General features: G+C 40.4%; 1 protein-coding gene across 1 annotated transcript in view; it reads left to right on the forward strand.

Annotated features, from left to right (window-relative positions):
• The window catches only part of atp10b (ATPase phospholipid transporting 10B), a 23193-nt gene continuing 6657 nt past the window's right edge, over positions 1 to 16536 (forward strand). The window contains exons 1-14 of the mRNA XM_034690784.1: positions 1 to 529; positions 4428 to 4632; positions 5016 to 5101; positions 5411 to 5517; positions 6853 to 6984; positions 7235 to 7362; positions 7989 to 8241; positions 9512 to 9711; positions 10833 to 10991; positions 11661 to 12192; positions 12292 to 12392; positions 12479 to 12605; positions 12714 to 12898; positions 15743 to 16010. Coding sequence (XP_034546675.1) covers positions 120 to 529; positions 4428 to 4632; positions 5016 to 5101; positions 5411 to 5517; positions 6853 to 6984; positions 7235 to 7362; positions 7989 to 8241; positions 9512 to 9711; positions 10833 to 10991; positions 11661 to 12192; positions 12292 to 12392; positions 12479 to 12605; positions 12714 to 12898; positions 15743 to 16010 — 2893 coding nt within the window. The 5' untranslated portion in view covers positions 1 to 119. The remainder of the gene's footprint in view (positions 530 to 4427; positions 4633 to 5015; positions 5102 to 5410; positions 5518 to 6852; positions 6985 to 7234; positions 7363 to 7988; positions 8242 to 9511; positions 9712 to 10832; positions 10992 to 11660; positions 12193 to 12291; positions 12393 to 12478; positions 12606 to 12713; positions 12899 to 15742; positions 16011 to 16536) is intronic.

Raw genomic sequence — 16536 nt, forward strand, 5'->3', positions numbered from 1 at the left:
ACACACACATCTAAGGAAAGGATGAGCATACACAGTCTCTTTAAATCACTGGAGCTGTAAGTATTGAGAGGATGGGAAGGAAAAGTTTGTGAAGAAGAAAAAACACAAGACCAGCAGCCATGACGTGGAGGAGCCCTATGGCCTTGGTGAGGGATGCTCTGAGAGGTCAGAGGGCGCGGGAGAAGGACCTCCGCAACCTTGTGTCCAATCTGCCCTACGAGGGCCTGGAGAAGGGAAAGCAACCAAACCGCCACTTTCCTGGAAACGGCATCAAGACCACCAAATACACCCTCCTTCTCTTTATACCCATGAACATCTTTGAGCAGTTTCACCGTCTGGCAAACATCTACTTTGTGGGTCTTGCGATTCTGAACTTTGTCCCCGTAGTGAACGCCTTCCAGCCCGAGGTGGCTCTGATCCCCATCTGTGTCATTATGTCTCTGACGGCCTTAAAGGATGCCTGGGAGGACTTCCGAAGGTACCAGTCGGACAAGAAGCGCAACTACACGCCATGCTTCATCTACAGCAGGTAAATGACTTGGTGCAGGACTGGAGGCTACATGCGTAATTTGGCATGTTGAAACACCCATGCTGCATTCAAGGCACCTCTACATCTGTGTTTATGATTCTTATCACCCCCCATGTCTGTACGAGTGTGTACATCTGTGTGAACGTGTACTTTACATGTGTGTGTGTTTTGCCTCCTCTGTGTTTTAGCGCCCTGTGAGAATTTCAGACTTAGAAATAGAAAATGTGTGGGAGATTATTCCTTTTTCTGAAGATGCTTGCAACAATATCACCAACACAATGTGCACATTTAATGCAATCCTCATCTAGGCATTGCGTCAGCAAAGACAGTGAGGTTACTGGTTATTAGGGCCCGAGCACCGATGGTGGCGATCGGCCCTATTGTAACCCTAAGGATTGTTCTTTCTTCCGCCACTTAAAACGCATTTTTGGACCCCTGAACGTGAATGAAAGCGCGGATATTTTTACACACTTATCGGGCCTGGTGAAAATTGCAAGTTATTATAGGTCTCGCAAAAAAAATCTCCGTAGCGCCCCCTAGAGGTAAAAAAAACACGCTACGCATAGAGTTTTTTTGAGCTACATGCATGAAAAGTTCTACGCATTTTCATGGCATCAGGACGCACAATAAAGCCTCTTGCACCCATATTCGAAACTCAACAGGAAGAGCGCCACCTAGCTTTGAACATGAAAAATGGGGCCAAAATGGGTCCGTGCAAGGGTGCATACTTTTGCTAATTTCTCCTAGGGTTTTTCTCCGATTCAGTCCAAACTATGCACATTCTATAGTAAACCCATTGACGATTAATACAAAGTAAAGGCATTCCGTTCAGACAAAAGATGTAGACGTGTCAGACTTTGGGGCGGGGCATAAAAAAAAAAAAAAATGGCATCAGGATGCACAAAAAAGCCTCTTGCACCCATATCCCAAACTCAACAGGAAGAGCGCCACCTAGCTTTGAACAAATGGCATCAAAATAAGGTTGCATACTTTTGTTATCTTCTCCGAAGGCATTTCTCCAATTAATTCCAAACCAAGGGCAACCTATAGTAGACACATTGATGATTAAAAACTGTTCAAAGAATTCCGTTCAGACTAAAATTGTGGGCGGACGGGCGTTGAGGCGGGGCGTCAAACGCACATAAAGCTTTGAATGTGAAGAATAACGCCCAAATAAGGGTGCATACTTTTGAGAGCTCCTCCTAGGGGTTTTCTCCAATTCCGTCCAAACAAGGCACATTCTACAGCAGACATATTGACGATTAAATTATTGTTAAAGGAATTCTGTTCAGACAAAAATTGTGGGCGTGGCACACTGTCAAGTTTGGAGGTTTTCTTAGCAATCTGCCAAAAACTTGGAACATTTGCACTACCCAAGGGGCCCAGGCGGTATATACTCTCAGATCTTGCTTTGACATCATGTGGTGGCAAATATCAGGCGGCAGTTTAGGAGGGACTGGAGGCACCTTAAATGATGACTCCTCAGAGATTCAACGTTTTGAAGGGTTTTTAATGAACCAGCAGTTGCCAGCTTTCAAAATCTCCAATGAGGAGTCAGCAGGTATAAAAAAAATGGTGTCATGTGTGTTTTTATTATCTCTGTGCGTTTGTTGGTCCAGGTGGCCTAAAAATGCAGATTTCAGACACAGGATTTTTTGGGACGTTTTGGAAAACTCACAAGTCCATTTAGGACTGTTAGCGGACTCTGGTTATCTTTCATGCAATCAGACCACCAGCAAGCTGAATCGTGTTGAGCAGGCTCATGTGGGTCTCTCGTGGCTCCCTTGGAAGAGATGCTAAAGCTCCATTTTGGGCTTGTAAAGATTAGAACACCATCGATTGGCTGGGATTACTTTGAAGTATACAAATGTTTCCAGAAGAAGCACCAGAATAAATTTTAGGCTTCCACACGTTCACTTTTGAGTCTATCAAGGTGAACTTTACCCACCTTTCAGTTCTAGAGGAAAAATTACAGTCATGTGTGTATTGCCATTAGAGATTTAATCTGTACTCAACAGACATTTACAGAGGCATGTTTTCATTTCCCATCAACCTTTACCCACTTGTCATTTTCAAAGATGTGCGAAGTGTGCTTCTTTGAACATGGAGTGCCTAAACTTCAGGGTCATCCTTACTCTCATTTCATCTCAAACTCTTGACAGTCCACCTATGCTTAAACATACCAAACAGGACACATGCCGTAATCATTAACCTTACAGATCAAATGTTTGGCACGTCTTGTTTTTGTGCTACAGAGCTTTAAAAACCTGTAACCACACCTCTCAGTATCTTTCTGTCTAATGTTTATTCTTGCATGCAGTTTATTTTCATCTACATGTTGGACAGGTTATCTTAAGTTTCTCTTTGTCTCTGTTAAAGTGCTGCTACTCGTCCAGTCAGAGGCTTTATCATAAAGACACAATAAATAGCAAAATACACAACAACATACTTTTTCCCCCTGTAAATTACAGAAGGTGTTTACAGCCGCAATCAGATAAAGATGATTTAATAGCAGCATTGGGAAATAAAACAAAGACAGTGTTTAGTAATTCATGTACCATCTTCAAGACAACAATTTCAGTGAGAGCTTTTGGTGAGAAGTTTGACACCTCTCTTCTCTGTCTTTGTGAAATATTAAACCACAGCCAACAGCTTTGCTTGGCTTAGCTTTGCTTAGCTTTGTTTAGTTTAGCTCAGCTCAGCTTTGATTGGCTTTGCTTAGCTTAGCTAAGCATGTAGATCGAAAACAAGGAGAAAATATTGTGGTGTGTGGGTTATGTTACTATTTGACAGGCTGTTTCCCATTTCTAACTCTAAGCTAAGTACATGTCTTAGCTTAAGTGTCTAAGTTCTGTTTTAAAGTAAAGATATACGTGTAATATTAGTCTTCTTATGTATATCAGGTTTTAATTTCTGTAGTGCCAAATGATTATATATCTCAAGACACTTTACAAACATAGCAAGTCCAGACCGTCTTTGTTTTATTATTTACAGAGACCCCACCCATGCACACCATAAATAAGCAGTAGGCAACAGCTGGCAACAGTGGCATGGAAAAACGTCTTTTTTACAAACAGGGCTCATGGTGAACATTAATTTGTCAGGACCGGATGAAAGCAAATCAGTGCATTTGAAAATGTGTTGAAATATATTTGCAAACTGGGGACCACTGACATACATTTCAAAAACTTATTTGCATGTCTGGGACTAATGTATGTGTGACATATAATTACACACTGCGATGATTAGCCTACACACTTTTCGGAAATGGAACTCCCCTTGCTGGGAAACACTATTCATGCTTTCTGAGGTATGGTGAGCATACATCATACAAGAAATATATTCGTGACACCTGGTAAGTCCAATCTTAACACAACATGCTAGAGATACATAGTCCCCCCCTCCTGGCTTTGTTTTGCTGAGGTGTGGTGTTCTGTGGCAGCTACCCGATCTGGTCTTACATGCAGGGCGGCATACCTTCACCTCCCTGTCACTAGTGGTTAGCTTGGTTGACGTTCTGGTTCAAACTATAAGGCTCTCTGTGTAGCAAACAACTTCAGCTTGTAATATGTTTTACATCAGCTCTCTGTCTTTAAGTTTCCTTATTCTTAAACACAGCATACATCTGGGCGGCGCTCCAAAAACAACAGCATTGATTTTTCATTTTGTTTTATTGTTTATTCCTTAGCTGAAGCAGCTGCTATGATTTTTTTATCCATTACATTTTTATACATCCCTAGTGAGCCAATATTTCATTTGATTGCATAAACATGGACAAGATACGCCCACTGTGTCAATATTGCATTTAATAATGTGACAGAAGTCGATACAAAAACCACCCAGTGACTTTATAAAATAATCTGTAATGAGTGTTGGTGCCTGAAATGTCTGATTTCAGGACAGAGAAACAGTTTGTGGAGAGACGATGGAAGGACATAAAAGTGGGAGATTTTGTGAAGGTGGTGTGCAATGAGATCGTCCCTGCAGACCTCCTTCTCATGCACACAGCAGACCCCAACGGGATGTGTCTCATTGAGACATCTAACCTGGACGGAGAGACCAACATGAAGCAGAGGAGGGTGCTGTCTGGCATCTGTGTCTCGGTGAGTGATAACCTCATCTTTTAGGTTTAATTTCTCACCCATGTTATAAAATCTTCACTTTCCCTCTTTCCATCTGTGCTACCTGCCTATTCTCCTCCTTGTGATTGACATTTTACACACATAATCAGAATAACTATTTCCTTTCCTTGCACAACTTAATGAACAATTACCGTCAATTGTAATCACACCTCTCAAAGTAAGTCAGTGATGACAGACAGAAAAAACATACCTGCTGGATAACATACCTGAAATGAATATAAGTGGACTACAGTTGTGTTTTAAGTGGTTAAAATCATTATGCCAGTGTGGAAGTACAGGTTCAGTTACATTTATGACATTTGCATTCTTACTGTACTGACTTTATGCCCCCTCTTTTTTCCCAGGATCCTGAATTTGACCCTGAAACCTTTAACAGCATTGTGGTGTGTGAAAAGCCAAACAACAATCTGAACCATTTTAAGTGTTTTGTGTGAGTATCAAATACACAGATCACACGTGATTCCCAAAACAGCTTCTTTGGGCCTTTCAGAGCAGCCGAGCAAAACTAATTTCATCCCACTCGCTGCACTTTCTGAAGCCTCCAGAGGCATTATTGGGGCTGTAATAGACTATAATCAATTTCCTCGGGCACCACAGCTCTTACAGCCAGTCTGCTCATTCTGTCCAGCTATGGTCGTAAAGCAGGAGAACAGCTAATGGGAAATATATAAGCAGTAATGAATATCTAACAAGATCTGACAGTACAAAAGAGGTTTCTCACTTTCTCCTCCTGCTGCAGAGAGAAACCTGATAAGAAGAAGGTGGGCGCTGGGATCGAGAGTCTGCTGCTGCGAGGCTGTACAGTGAGGAGCACGGAGCACGCTGTCGGCTTTGTGGTGTATGCAGGTATATTCTCCATTTTCTCAGCTGCTTCACTGCTTTGACACTGAGCTTACTGTTTTTGTTGTTAAGGGCCATAGCTGGGCTGTAAGCATGCTTTGGTCATTCATCCAATTTTTACCCAGCACAACCCCACAGACAAGAAATCAACATTTTGAATATCCCTGGTAAAGTGTCTGTGAAGGTTCTCAGTCATCCAGGTCATGGTAATCCAAAGCTTGATCTGTAAGGCAACTGGAATGGTAGAAATTCTTGACAAGACATTTCACCTTTCCTCAGAAAGGCTTCTTCAGGTCTGACCAGACTGGGGAAGAGCTCGAAGATATAAGCCACTAACAGTCGTGGGTATATCCAGGAGTCACAAAGGGTCCTAAGTGGGGTCGTTAGTCTAGTTTCTGTTAGTCGTTCTGTACCTCATGACAATCGTTAACCTAGTTCCTGACAGTCGTTAGGGTGATGGGTCAGCTGTGAGTCGTTAGAGTTACATGGTCTCTGGTGTGAGTATGGTCTTACTTCAAGAATTTCTACCAGTCCAGTTGCCTTACAGATCAAGCTTTGGATCCCTGGTAAAGGACATGTGCACATTTTGCCATTGAGTAGATTCTGGGGTCAACTAACCAATATCTGAACAATTGCCAACAATGCTAATAGCCTACAGCAAAGCTAGCAACTAACATGCTGATGTCCAGCGGGTATATTGTTTACCATGTTCACCATCATAGTTTGATATGTATTAACATTTGGCTGGTGGAAATATCATGAAATGAACATCTGTATTTTCTGTTTATTTTGTTCATAAATCCAAGTATAGCACTGTTTTTAATTCTGAAACTTGAGAAGTTCACTTGCCATTAAAATTGTTATAATGGTATACCATCTTGGGAGCATGAATGTCTGCACAAAACTTGAGGTGGTGGTAAGAAAAAAAGTTTTTAAAAACGTTCACAAAACATACCAGCTGGTGATGTGACAGAAAATGTTGGTGCATCTTAGCCTAAGCGGTTCATCCTCTGGTGATCATGAATATGTGCAAAAAATGTAATCCCCTATCGTTCAGATAATTCAGTCCAGATTAACATTGCGATGCTTAGATTCACATACCTGTGAGCTTAGAAAATACAGAATTGGTCAAAAAACATGGCTGAATAAAATATGTAACTCTTTGATAAGTTACATATAACAGTCATGTCCTCAGGTGATTTGATGGAAGTTATTACTGTGTTTTGTGTACTTACACTGAGAACCTGTCTTATGGAATTATATCAGCTCTCTTGTTGGCAATTGACCATATGTATGTGTTTGTTTGTAATTAAATGAGCTTTCTCTCATTCAACCGTCAAGGCCATGAAACCAAGTCGATGCTCAACAACAACGGGCCAAGATACAAGCGCAGCAAACTAGAGCGGAAGCTGAACATAGACGTCATCTTCTGCGTCATTCTCCTCTTCACCATGTGTCTCATTGGAGCAGTGGGTCAGTAATGAATTACATAACTTGACAATAAATCACAACTGGAGACAGGTCCATGATTAATGCTTTTACATTAGTGAAGTGACGTTTAATTTCCAACCTAAAAAAAATAAAAAATACTCAGTCACCTTGGCTAAAGGCCTGGACACATACCAGAAGATGAGGGAGGAGACAGGGGAAGGTGTGGTGCCAAAAATAGCTTCTCCTTGTGAGACAGTCAGTGTGATTAATCCTCATGTCCTCACACATGCAGGTCACTACGCGTGGCTGCAAGCGCTGCCTGGTGTGCCCCCTTACCTGGTCCCTGGCAGTAGCGGTCACCTGGACAGTCCCAGTCTGTCGGGTTTCTACATGTTCTTCACCATGATCATCCTGCTGCAGGTGGATGAGTCTCACTGTGTTTACAAAAGATAGTTTACAGACTGTTTGTCTTCATTTCTTAATATTACCAACTCCTTTTCATGCTTTCCACCTTAATATTATCTCACTTTTTTATCTTGTCTTCCCTCCTTCTCTTTCCTTTCTCTTTTGTATCTCTCCTCACAACCTCTCCTGCCCTCCTTTGTCTTGTCTCTTCACTATCCTTTTGTCTCCTCACTCTTCCTTTCCATCATTTGCTTCATCTACCCTCTTTTCCCTCTTTTGTCACCTCTTCTTTCTTTATCTTCTTTATCTCTTTCCTTTCTTTGTCCCCTCTGCTTACCTTTCTTTTCCTTCCATTGTTGCTTTTCCTGTCATTTTTTAATAATTTGTTTTCCTTCCCCTTTTTGAATAATTACCATCATTTCATTTCCTCTATTTCCCATTTCCCTCCCCTTTCCGTATCTTTCCTTTCTTTTCTTTTTCTATTTTGTGTCCTCTCTATTGAATTTATTTTCCTCTCCTTTCCTTTCCTTTTTTTAATTCTTCCTCTTCCTCACTTCTTTTCTTTTCTATCCTTTTTTCATCTATTCTCCTTCTCCTTTCACCCAGTCTTGATCCTTTGTGTCCTCTCGTCCCCTCTGTAGGTGTTTATACCCATTTCGCTCTATTTTTCCATTGAGTTGGTGAAGATCGGTCAGATTTTCTTCATCACTAACGACATGGATCTGTACGACCAGGACACAAACAGCCGTGTTCAGTGTAAGTCCCTGAACATCACGGAGGACCTGGGACAGATTGAATATGTCTTCTCAGACAAGACTGGCACCCTGACTGAGAACAAGATGGTGTACCGCAGATGCTCTGTCATGGGCACAGAGTACCCGCACAAAGAGAACGGTAAGTGTTTGTGTTGAGATATTTTGTTCCGTAGAATTTTCCCTTTCGTACATCCAAATTATGATCATTCAATTTCCAGCTGGTCCCGTAACAATTTTTATTCTAAGGAGATGATATGGTTCAGTTTGATGGTTTGAAATTCCAACTTACTTCTTACATAATCCACGATCCTGCCATACTGGATTTATATTTCACAATAGAAATTAACCTCAACTAAGTAAAGATAATGGAACTGGAAGAACCACTTTATCTAGAGAAAATCAGCTCAGCCCATCATGACATGCATCACGTACAAGTGTCAGGACTTGATAGATACACTGTTGAATTGAAGACAAGTTGCTGCCAGGCAAGTGTGTTAGTGTCCGTTTTTGAGCATTTTTTGTTAAAGGTCACCTTCAACCAACATTCATGCTTAGATTTCTGTTCTACTGAAACAAAATAAGAATCCCTTAGCTTGGTGATCTTATCTTATTTACGGTTTATAAATTCCCAGTGTTTGATGCTACAACACAGCATAGGGCAAGGTTCCTACATCCCTCAAATTGTCATTGTTATATCCATTGAGCTTCTTGCTGTTGTATTACCTTCTTCAGCTGAGTTACTTGACATTTTAAGGGGCAGACCAGATCATACACTGTCATTATATGCTGACGATTTATTGTTGTACATAACTAACCCTAGAATACTTAACCCTGCATTGTCCATTATTCCATGAATTTAATAAAACTTTCTGGGTGTTGGATACATGTTTTCGAAAGGGGAGCTTTTTCACACCAAGAAAGATACATACATTAATCATCATTTCAAACATACATTAATTAAAAAAAAAAAATCTGTGAATTAAAAAACAAAGATTTTAAATAATGATTAAAACTGCAGTGACTGATTTTTTTTCATCATTCAAACTGCATTTCTCTTTGCTCCAATGTGAATGTTATCTTACCATTCAAGATAACATCTATCCAGAAAATTTGGACTCTGGGGTTCTGGATGAGCCCAATAAATGGGCTAGTTAGTGTGTGAACATGTTAACCTAAATGTGCAAGCCCGCTAAGCTCAGTATTGGTTCAAAGCCAAGGGGTTTTGGTCACAGTTTTACAGTGTCACAGGGTTGCTAATCTCAGTACAGATTTAATTAATCTAATAATGATTTAAGCTATTAGTCACCTGCCTCTTAAAGTGGATGTTAATTATCAGGTGTAATATGAAGTTACAAGAGTTGCACATTGGAACATGCTCTATTGATCAGCGATGTTTGGGGGACTTACAGCCATCCATCTAGCTGTCCTTGAAGGTGAAGAAATAGAGGAAGATGTCATCTTCAACCAAAAGCCCCAACTTGCAAAGGCAGGTTGGTCCCTGGATGCTGAAGACAACAACTATGAGGACACACATCAACAAAAACGTGGCAGAAGCAGGAGCAAGCGCTACAGAGGTGCCTCAAACAGTGCAGCCTTCAGCAGTGAACTGGTAAGATGATCATGAACGAAGGCAGATATTTCAGTCAGGGATGGGTATAGTTTTGGGTTGGCTAAGTAGGAATTTTGATTTTCTTATTGAGTTTAATATACAAGCATTATAAACAGTGCTCTTATTAGTAGAGAAAATGTAACTTTATCTCTCCATTAATTTTCTTACGTTTGGATTGCATCATGGTCATGGGGGGTTGGACACTGTGTGCACAGGGACTGGATGATGGGCAATCTACATACTGGTAAGGTCTAGCACAGGGCCGACAAGGTTATTATGACAAAGATAATTAGTACTTTCAGTTTGGATGTTTATCAAAACCAGACAAAGTACATCAAATACTTGCTTTAATGGGGCAGCACAACATATTCTTTCTGCTTCTCCTTTTCTTTAAAATAGTAAATAGTCTCTATAAATAAATCTATTGATTCATAAAATACAAACATTCTGACATGACAAGAAAATACTGTCTAGACTCGGAAAAAGGACATTCTTTCATTTTTGTGTTCAGTGTCTAATTTCACTGTCAAACAACCTCAAACTGACATCTGTTTACCTAAATCTCACCCATCCCTGTGTAAAAAAAAGCCTCTTGGTCCAAGTCCCCGCTGCAGATGGCTGAGCTGCTAGGTGTCATGATGAGCACATCAATTTTGGCCCTGAGTTACCCCTGTGTCTGTGACGGGGCATATGGTCACGCTGGGCACCACTTGGCACATAGCACTGATTTCACATTAACTGTAAACGTGCACTATAGATTAGTCACCTTCGTCTTGATCTACAGTAGAGTAGCTCTAGATCTATTTTGGTCCATGGGGGTAATAGGGCAGAAGCCTGGAGATACAGGATGAGACATAAAAAGACTTGTGTTTATTCCAGGAAAAGCTACACAGAGCCCAGCTTTCATTTTCCTCATGCTGTTTCTCTAATATAGAGGAATATATGCATGAATGAATACCTACTTCTGTAATCTGTTACTCCACACAGGCAGACAAAAGTGGATAGAAAGGTTAAAAGCTAAAAATGTCTTCTAATCCTGTCATTTCCAAATCATGTAAAGCTAAGCATAAGCAACAAACAGCTTCTTTAATTAAAAACACTGATTAAGTTTTACTCCACAGGAAACTGAGGTGATTCCAGACAGGAAGCTGCTTCAGCAGATTAGCAGGGCACAGAGCAGCAGCAGCGGCAAGAAGATTGATCCTTACCTGGACTTTTTTCTGGCTCTCGCCATTTGCAACACGGTGGTGGTTTCCATGGCAACAGCTCAGAGACAGAGGGTGAGCGCTCTGTTTATTGTGGCTGTGTATGGGAAGTAGAGATGGAGGGCACAGTCGAGAGAGAAAAGATGGATGTCATGACACTCCTATTAAACAAACTTTTCATCCACAAAATGATTTTCAGGATCTATTGATTCATTGCTTTATGATTTCTTTAATTCTGTACACCTGAATCCCAGCTATAAAGCTGCAGCCCTGCAGACAAATCTCCAGAATTTAATCACAGCACACACATAGTTTAACACAAGTTTGAATTGTACTTATTAACCTTAGAGATTTAGTTTCATTTGTAGAGATTTCTTTAATTGTTATGCTTGAAGTTTCTGTTCTTTCATCTGTAGTCAATTCTATTTTTCTTCCATCTTTAAAGCCCCAGTTGTAAAGATTCTGAAACTTCACTGAATTAGCTGCATAGTAAAGATAATATGCAGGGGCAATCAGGGGTTGGCTTTATTAAATTTAGCACTCACTGCTCCTGACTGTGCTGTTCTGAGGTCTGGCAGATGGGAGGAATTGGTGGAGTTTCCCTTGAGTGTATGGTTTGAGGGAAAAGCGTCAAAATAGACAGAGTGGAAAGGTTGACAAGGTTTCACCATATGGGTGTCTGGGAAAAAAAAAGTTAATCTTAGAACACTATGTAACAGAACAAATGTGTGTTTTTTTTTTCAGGCAGGAAGGTTTTCACGCTCCTCTCAGACAGGCAGCCCACTGGATTCTTTGTCCACCTGGATGAAAAAGTCTGCCTCCCTTTGCAATATTTTCACCTCCTGTAAGCGCAAGCCAAAGAGAAATCGTACCATCTCAGAGGTCTCAGTATTAGAGGAGGACCAATTTAACACCCCTGTTAAAACAGCAGGGGCTGGGCTCGAAACATGTTCGCTCCATGCTCCATCTCCGCCCGACAAACTTACCATAACCCCGGACGATCTGAGCTATGAGGCAGAGAGTCCAGATGAGGCAGCCCTGGTGCATGCTGCTAAGGCATATGGCTTTATTCTGCTGGCCCGCACACCTGAGAGTGTGACGGTGAGGTTCCCGTCTGGGAAGGAGCTGGTGTTTGAGGTGCTGGACACTTTGACCTTCGACTCCATTAGGAAGAGAATGTCTGTTTTGGTGCGACACCCAATCACCAAAGAGTGTGTGCTGTACACTAAAGGAGCAGACTACGCCATCATGGAGCTGCTCGGTGCCCCATATGCAGGTATACACACATATATAGAACATAAATTGATTTATATACACTTATATTAAATGTGTTCATGTGTTGGTCAATACTGAAAGTGTCTCATATTATTTTCAGAACGTCTCAGTGGAAATCAGAAGACTATAGCAGCAGATACTCAGTACCACCTCGACTGCTACGCTAAAGATGGACTGCGTACACTTTGCTTCGCAAAGAAGGTGCATAATCATATTTATTTATTAACCAGCATAACTGTTGAATACCCCAGAGGCTCTGTTACATATTTTCTTTACATGTCCTGCAGGTTGTGAGTAAGAAGTTGTATGAAAGCTGGTCAGAGGACAGACAAAAGGCCTTGGCTGCTATTGAGAACAGAGAGGAGCTTGTAATGGACTCTGCTGTGCAGCTGGAAACAAATCTCTCCCTGCTAGGTAACACACATAAACCCAAAACACATCAGTCACAAGTTACACCTCAGAAACATACGTATGACATCTATATGCTTGAATCATGCCAGAATCTGTTGTGTCCTCCTGCAGGGGCGACGGGTATCGAGGACCGTTTGCAGGATAACGTCCCAGACACTATTGTGGCACTGCGGGAGGCAGGGATCCAGGTGTGGGTGCTGACTGGTGACAAGCCGGAGACAGCTGTCAACATCGGCTATGCCTGCAGGCTACTGGAAGAGGAAGACCTGGTGATTAACATGAGCTGCAAAAACAAGGTAAGGAGGCCACATTCTACCTCACTTGAGGTTGACTGTTTGACTCATTGCTGCATTAGTTTATAGCTTGAAATAAAAAATGATTATTGGTCTGTTTTTTAACAGCACAATAAAAATGTGTTTCTGTAAATTGTACAAAAGATAAAAATATATGAACAACATCATCCAATATATATATATATAGTTGTTATAGCAAATATGTAGACAGTAGAAAGTCAGCATGGCCTAGTTCAGTGGGAGGGCTTAGAACTAAGAGACACAACTACATTGACAGTATTCAAATGTAACAAATCTTAGTGACATCAGCCCAATTTAACAAACATGATGGAATTAAAGCTTGGAGTAGAAAGAGTATTAAGTCGCTGAATTTCTGCAGACATATAAAACAAATGTCCTACTCTGTTAAATTCTTTGCTTTGCAATTTAACTGCCACCACTATGCCACTTTATTTTGTCTTTACTGAAAAGGGTAGTGCAAAATAATGATGTGAATAAAGACAGTATATTTCTCTCATAAAAATCTTGGCTTAAAAATGTGCCGTAGCTGATGGCTAGCCTGTTAGCCTTGCAACCAGAGAGTAACTGATGGCAGATAGACCGCAATCCCACAACATAGAAACCTTTGCCCTGGGAAAATACTCTGAATGGCGAACCAATTAGTATCAATGTGGAGTTTTTTTAAAGGCATATTTATAATTGACATAGATGTTGGGCTGCATGTAGTGATTAAATGTAAGATCACATTCTCCTGCTATCACATTTATCACTCCTTGATGACATCAATCAATTAATTAAATGCCATCAAGGAGGTACCAAAAAACATACTTTTAATACACATTAGGACAGAAGAGGAAGCGTATGCTTTTATTTACCTCACTATGTTGTGCTTACGAAAATGTATAGTGGCATTATAGTGACATACTGCTAAAGGGGATGGGCACATGCCACTGGCCCCATAGTGGTATAGTGTTGGCCATGCCACATGCTGCTAAACTACAAGCATGCACCATGCATACCCTGTGCAGCCATTGGGCACTTTTCAATCTTGCTGAAAAATAGTAAAGTAACATACTTAAATGCTGAATTATACCTCATAAGTTGTATCTCTTTGTAAATTTCTGTAAATGTAATAAATCTGAAACACAAACATTTATTTGGGGTTAATTTTACTGACTTTTACGTACTGATCTCACAACTAGACAATGGCAAACGTAACAAAGTTTGAACAAGATTGGTTGTAACTAAGCTGGGGGTTTTTTTTAAAACAAAGCAAAGTATGACCTGCATGAAGAGATATAAAATGAAGCTGTATGGTGATAATTTGTTTACTATCACATGACTGTTGAATGCCTTTTCCCAAGGACTGGAGAGATAAATCAAATAAGGAGAAATAGGAGAATCTTAATGGACAATTATAATCACATGAGATTCTATGAGGGCAGTCAATTATTTAATTGTTTTGGTATTTATTTTAAAAGCAATATAAAGTTATCTGTATTTAGCTTATGAATACGCCAAGTTTTTGTAGTCACTGTGTGAAGATGTATGTAGTTTTCAAATGGTTGACATAAGTGAAAAGTAGGAACAACCTGCAGCACTAGAAGCCATCAGGCACTACAAATGGTTGTTTAATATCAGACATTTAAAGACAAAAATAAGACCATCTATTATTATTTTACCAATCAGATACAGCTTGTTTCAGGAAAAAGTACTTGCGTCTTAAATGATATTTCAGAACACTTCATGTGTTTTCCAAGCAGTGAGTTCAGGAGGTTTTGCCTTGAGCTTGTCTCTATCCAATTTAAATGGCTAAACCTTTTTGACCACTTTTACATTTTAACTAAAGGTCAAACCCTCACATTTCCACCTGAGAAAGATAAGGTGTCAGGTGTGGGCCCTGCTTCTTTAAGGTCATTAAAGATGTGGTAGCACAGAAAGGAGCCCTTCATAACAACCTGAACGCTCCCCATCATCCTCGGCCTCAAATAGTTACCAAAATTACCTGTGGGTTCTAACGGATACGCGGGAAGCTTTCCGGAACAAAGAGATGGCTCCTCTCAGATGGGACCAGTCATTTGTGATGAATGGAGTCAGATACCCCCAATACAATATCTGCTGCTTTCATATCTAATTACCAGTCTAATATTCAACACTCAGAGGAAATACCGCCTCGCTCATGATCCAGAGTGGAGGCAAATTGGTAATGAACTATTTTCAACACTGTAACTCGATGACCATCTAAGGGATGCATTCCCACAGTCATCACCAAACCACACCTGATGAAATTTAGACACCATTAGATGCATTACATAAAGATGGGATGTGACCCAATTTCTTTTTATCATAGCGGTCTTTCGATTAGCAAACAGACCAGAGTTATTTAAACTCAGCAATGATGAGTCTGAAGGGACCAGAGCCTTGCAATGCATGAATATGAGTAAACAGCAGAGTACCCACACGTAATCTATACTTCTCTGCAAAGTTTGGTTATGTTATATAAAAGAATGAATATTTTGCAACCGGGCTGCAATTTATTGTTTTTCCATACCTACTACTCTGGTAAACCTTTGAAAAAAATGTGAATTGCCTGGTTTATAAATGTAAAAAAAATGGTCCCAAAAATGCTCATCCAATGTTTCCTCTTAGGCTAAAAATCTTCAACCACCAATCCTACCATCCAAATAGCTGTATTTACTTTCACCTCAGACTTGAATCTCCCATTTTAAAAGCTCCTGAAAACTGACCCATATGTTTACATAGTTATCTTAACTGTTGGTGATTTTTTTTTTAGCTACAGCTCAGGTAGAAATATGATAAGCAAACTGAGCAGATGTTGTTTTCCAGCTCACATGCATCTCCATCCTGGACTGCACACTGGAGGAGGTTAGGAGGTACAAGGCAGACCCTCGTAATGTGGACACGACCCAGGGCATCTCTCTGGTGATAGACGGACAAACCCTGACCATGGTTCTGTCGCCAGACCTGCAGGACCGCTTTGTGGAGCTGGCTAAGTGCTGCCGCTCTGTGTTGTGCTGCAGAGTGACGCCCTTACAGAAGAGCAGAGTGGTGAAGGTGGTCAGGGAGAAACTAAAAGTCATGACCCTCGCTGTTGGTAAGGAACTTGTTGCTGTTCACCTATTATTTTTTATGCTTTTAGATGCAGAAATATTTATATGACTTCTCAGCATGACACCTCAAAAATTTCCTGTTGTCCAATATAGTAAACTATAAAAACAACACTTACATACCAAACAATACCAGGAAAATTGTGTTACATAATAGGCTGAATGTCTATGGTGGGTTGTATTTTTCTGCATCCAAATACTTTATCAATTTACAACAAACCTAAACAATACTTTTTAAACTGTAGTATACTAAAGGGTGAAAATATTGTAATTCATGGATACAATGGGCTTTTTAAATTTAGATATTTTGAGATTTCAACTAAAAAAAAATCACACATTTAATGAAAACAAGTCAAAGGTCAAAGATAGCTTCATTATCCATAGTTTGTTGTACCAGGGTAATGATATTGCGCAATTAGTGAAACTTGTTTGTTTGAGTTACAGCGTGTAAAAAAATGATTTTTGAGGTCCGTCACTTTATGAGAAAAACGTGGTTTAGAGATAGCATGCAAA

The sequence above is a fragment of the Notolabrus celidotus genome, chromosome 8 (assembly GCF_009762535.1).
Source record: "Notolabrus celidotus isolate fNotCel1 chromosome 8, fNotCel1.pri, whole genome shotgun sequence".
Classification (NCBI taxonomy): Eukaryota; Metazoa; Chordata; class Actinopteri; order Labriformes; family Labridae; genus Notolabrus; species Notolabrus celidotus.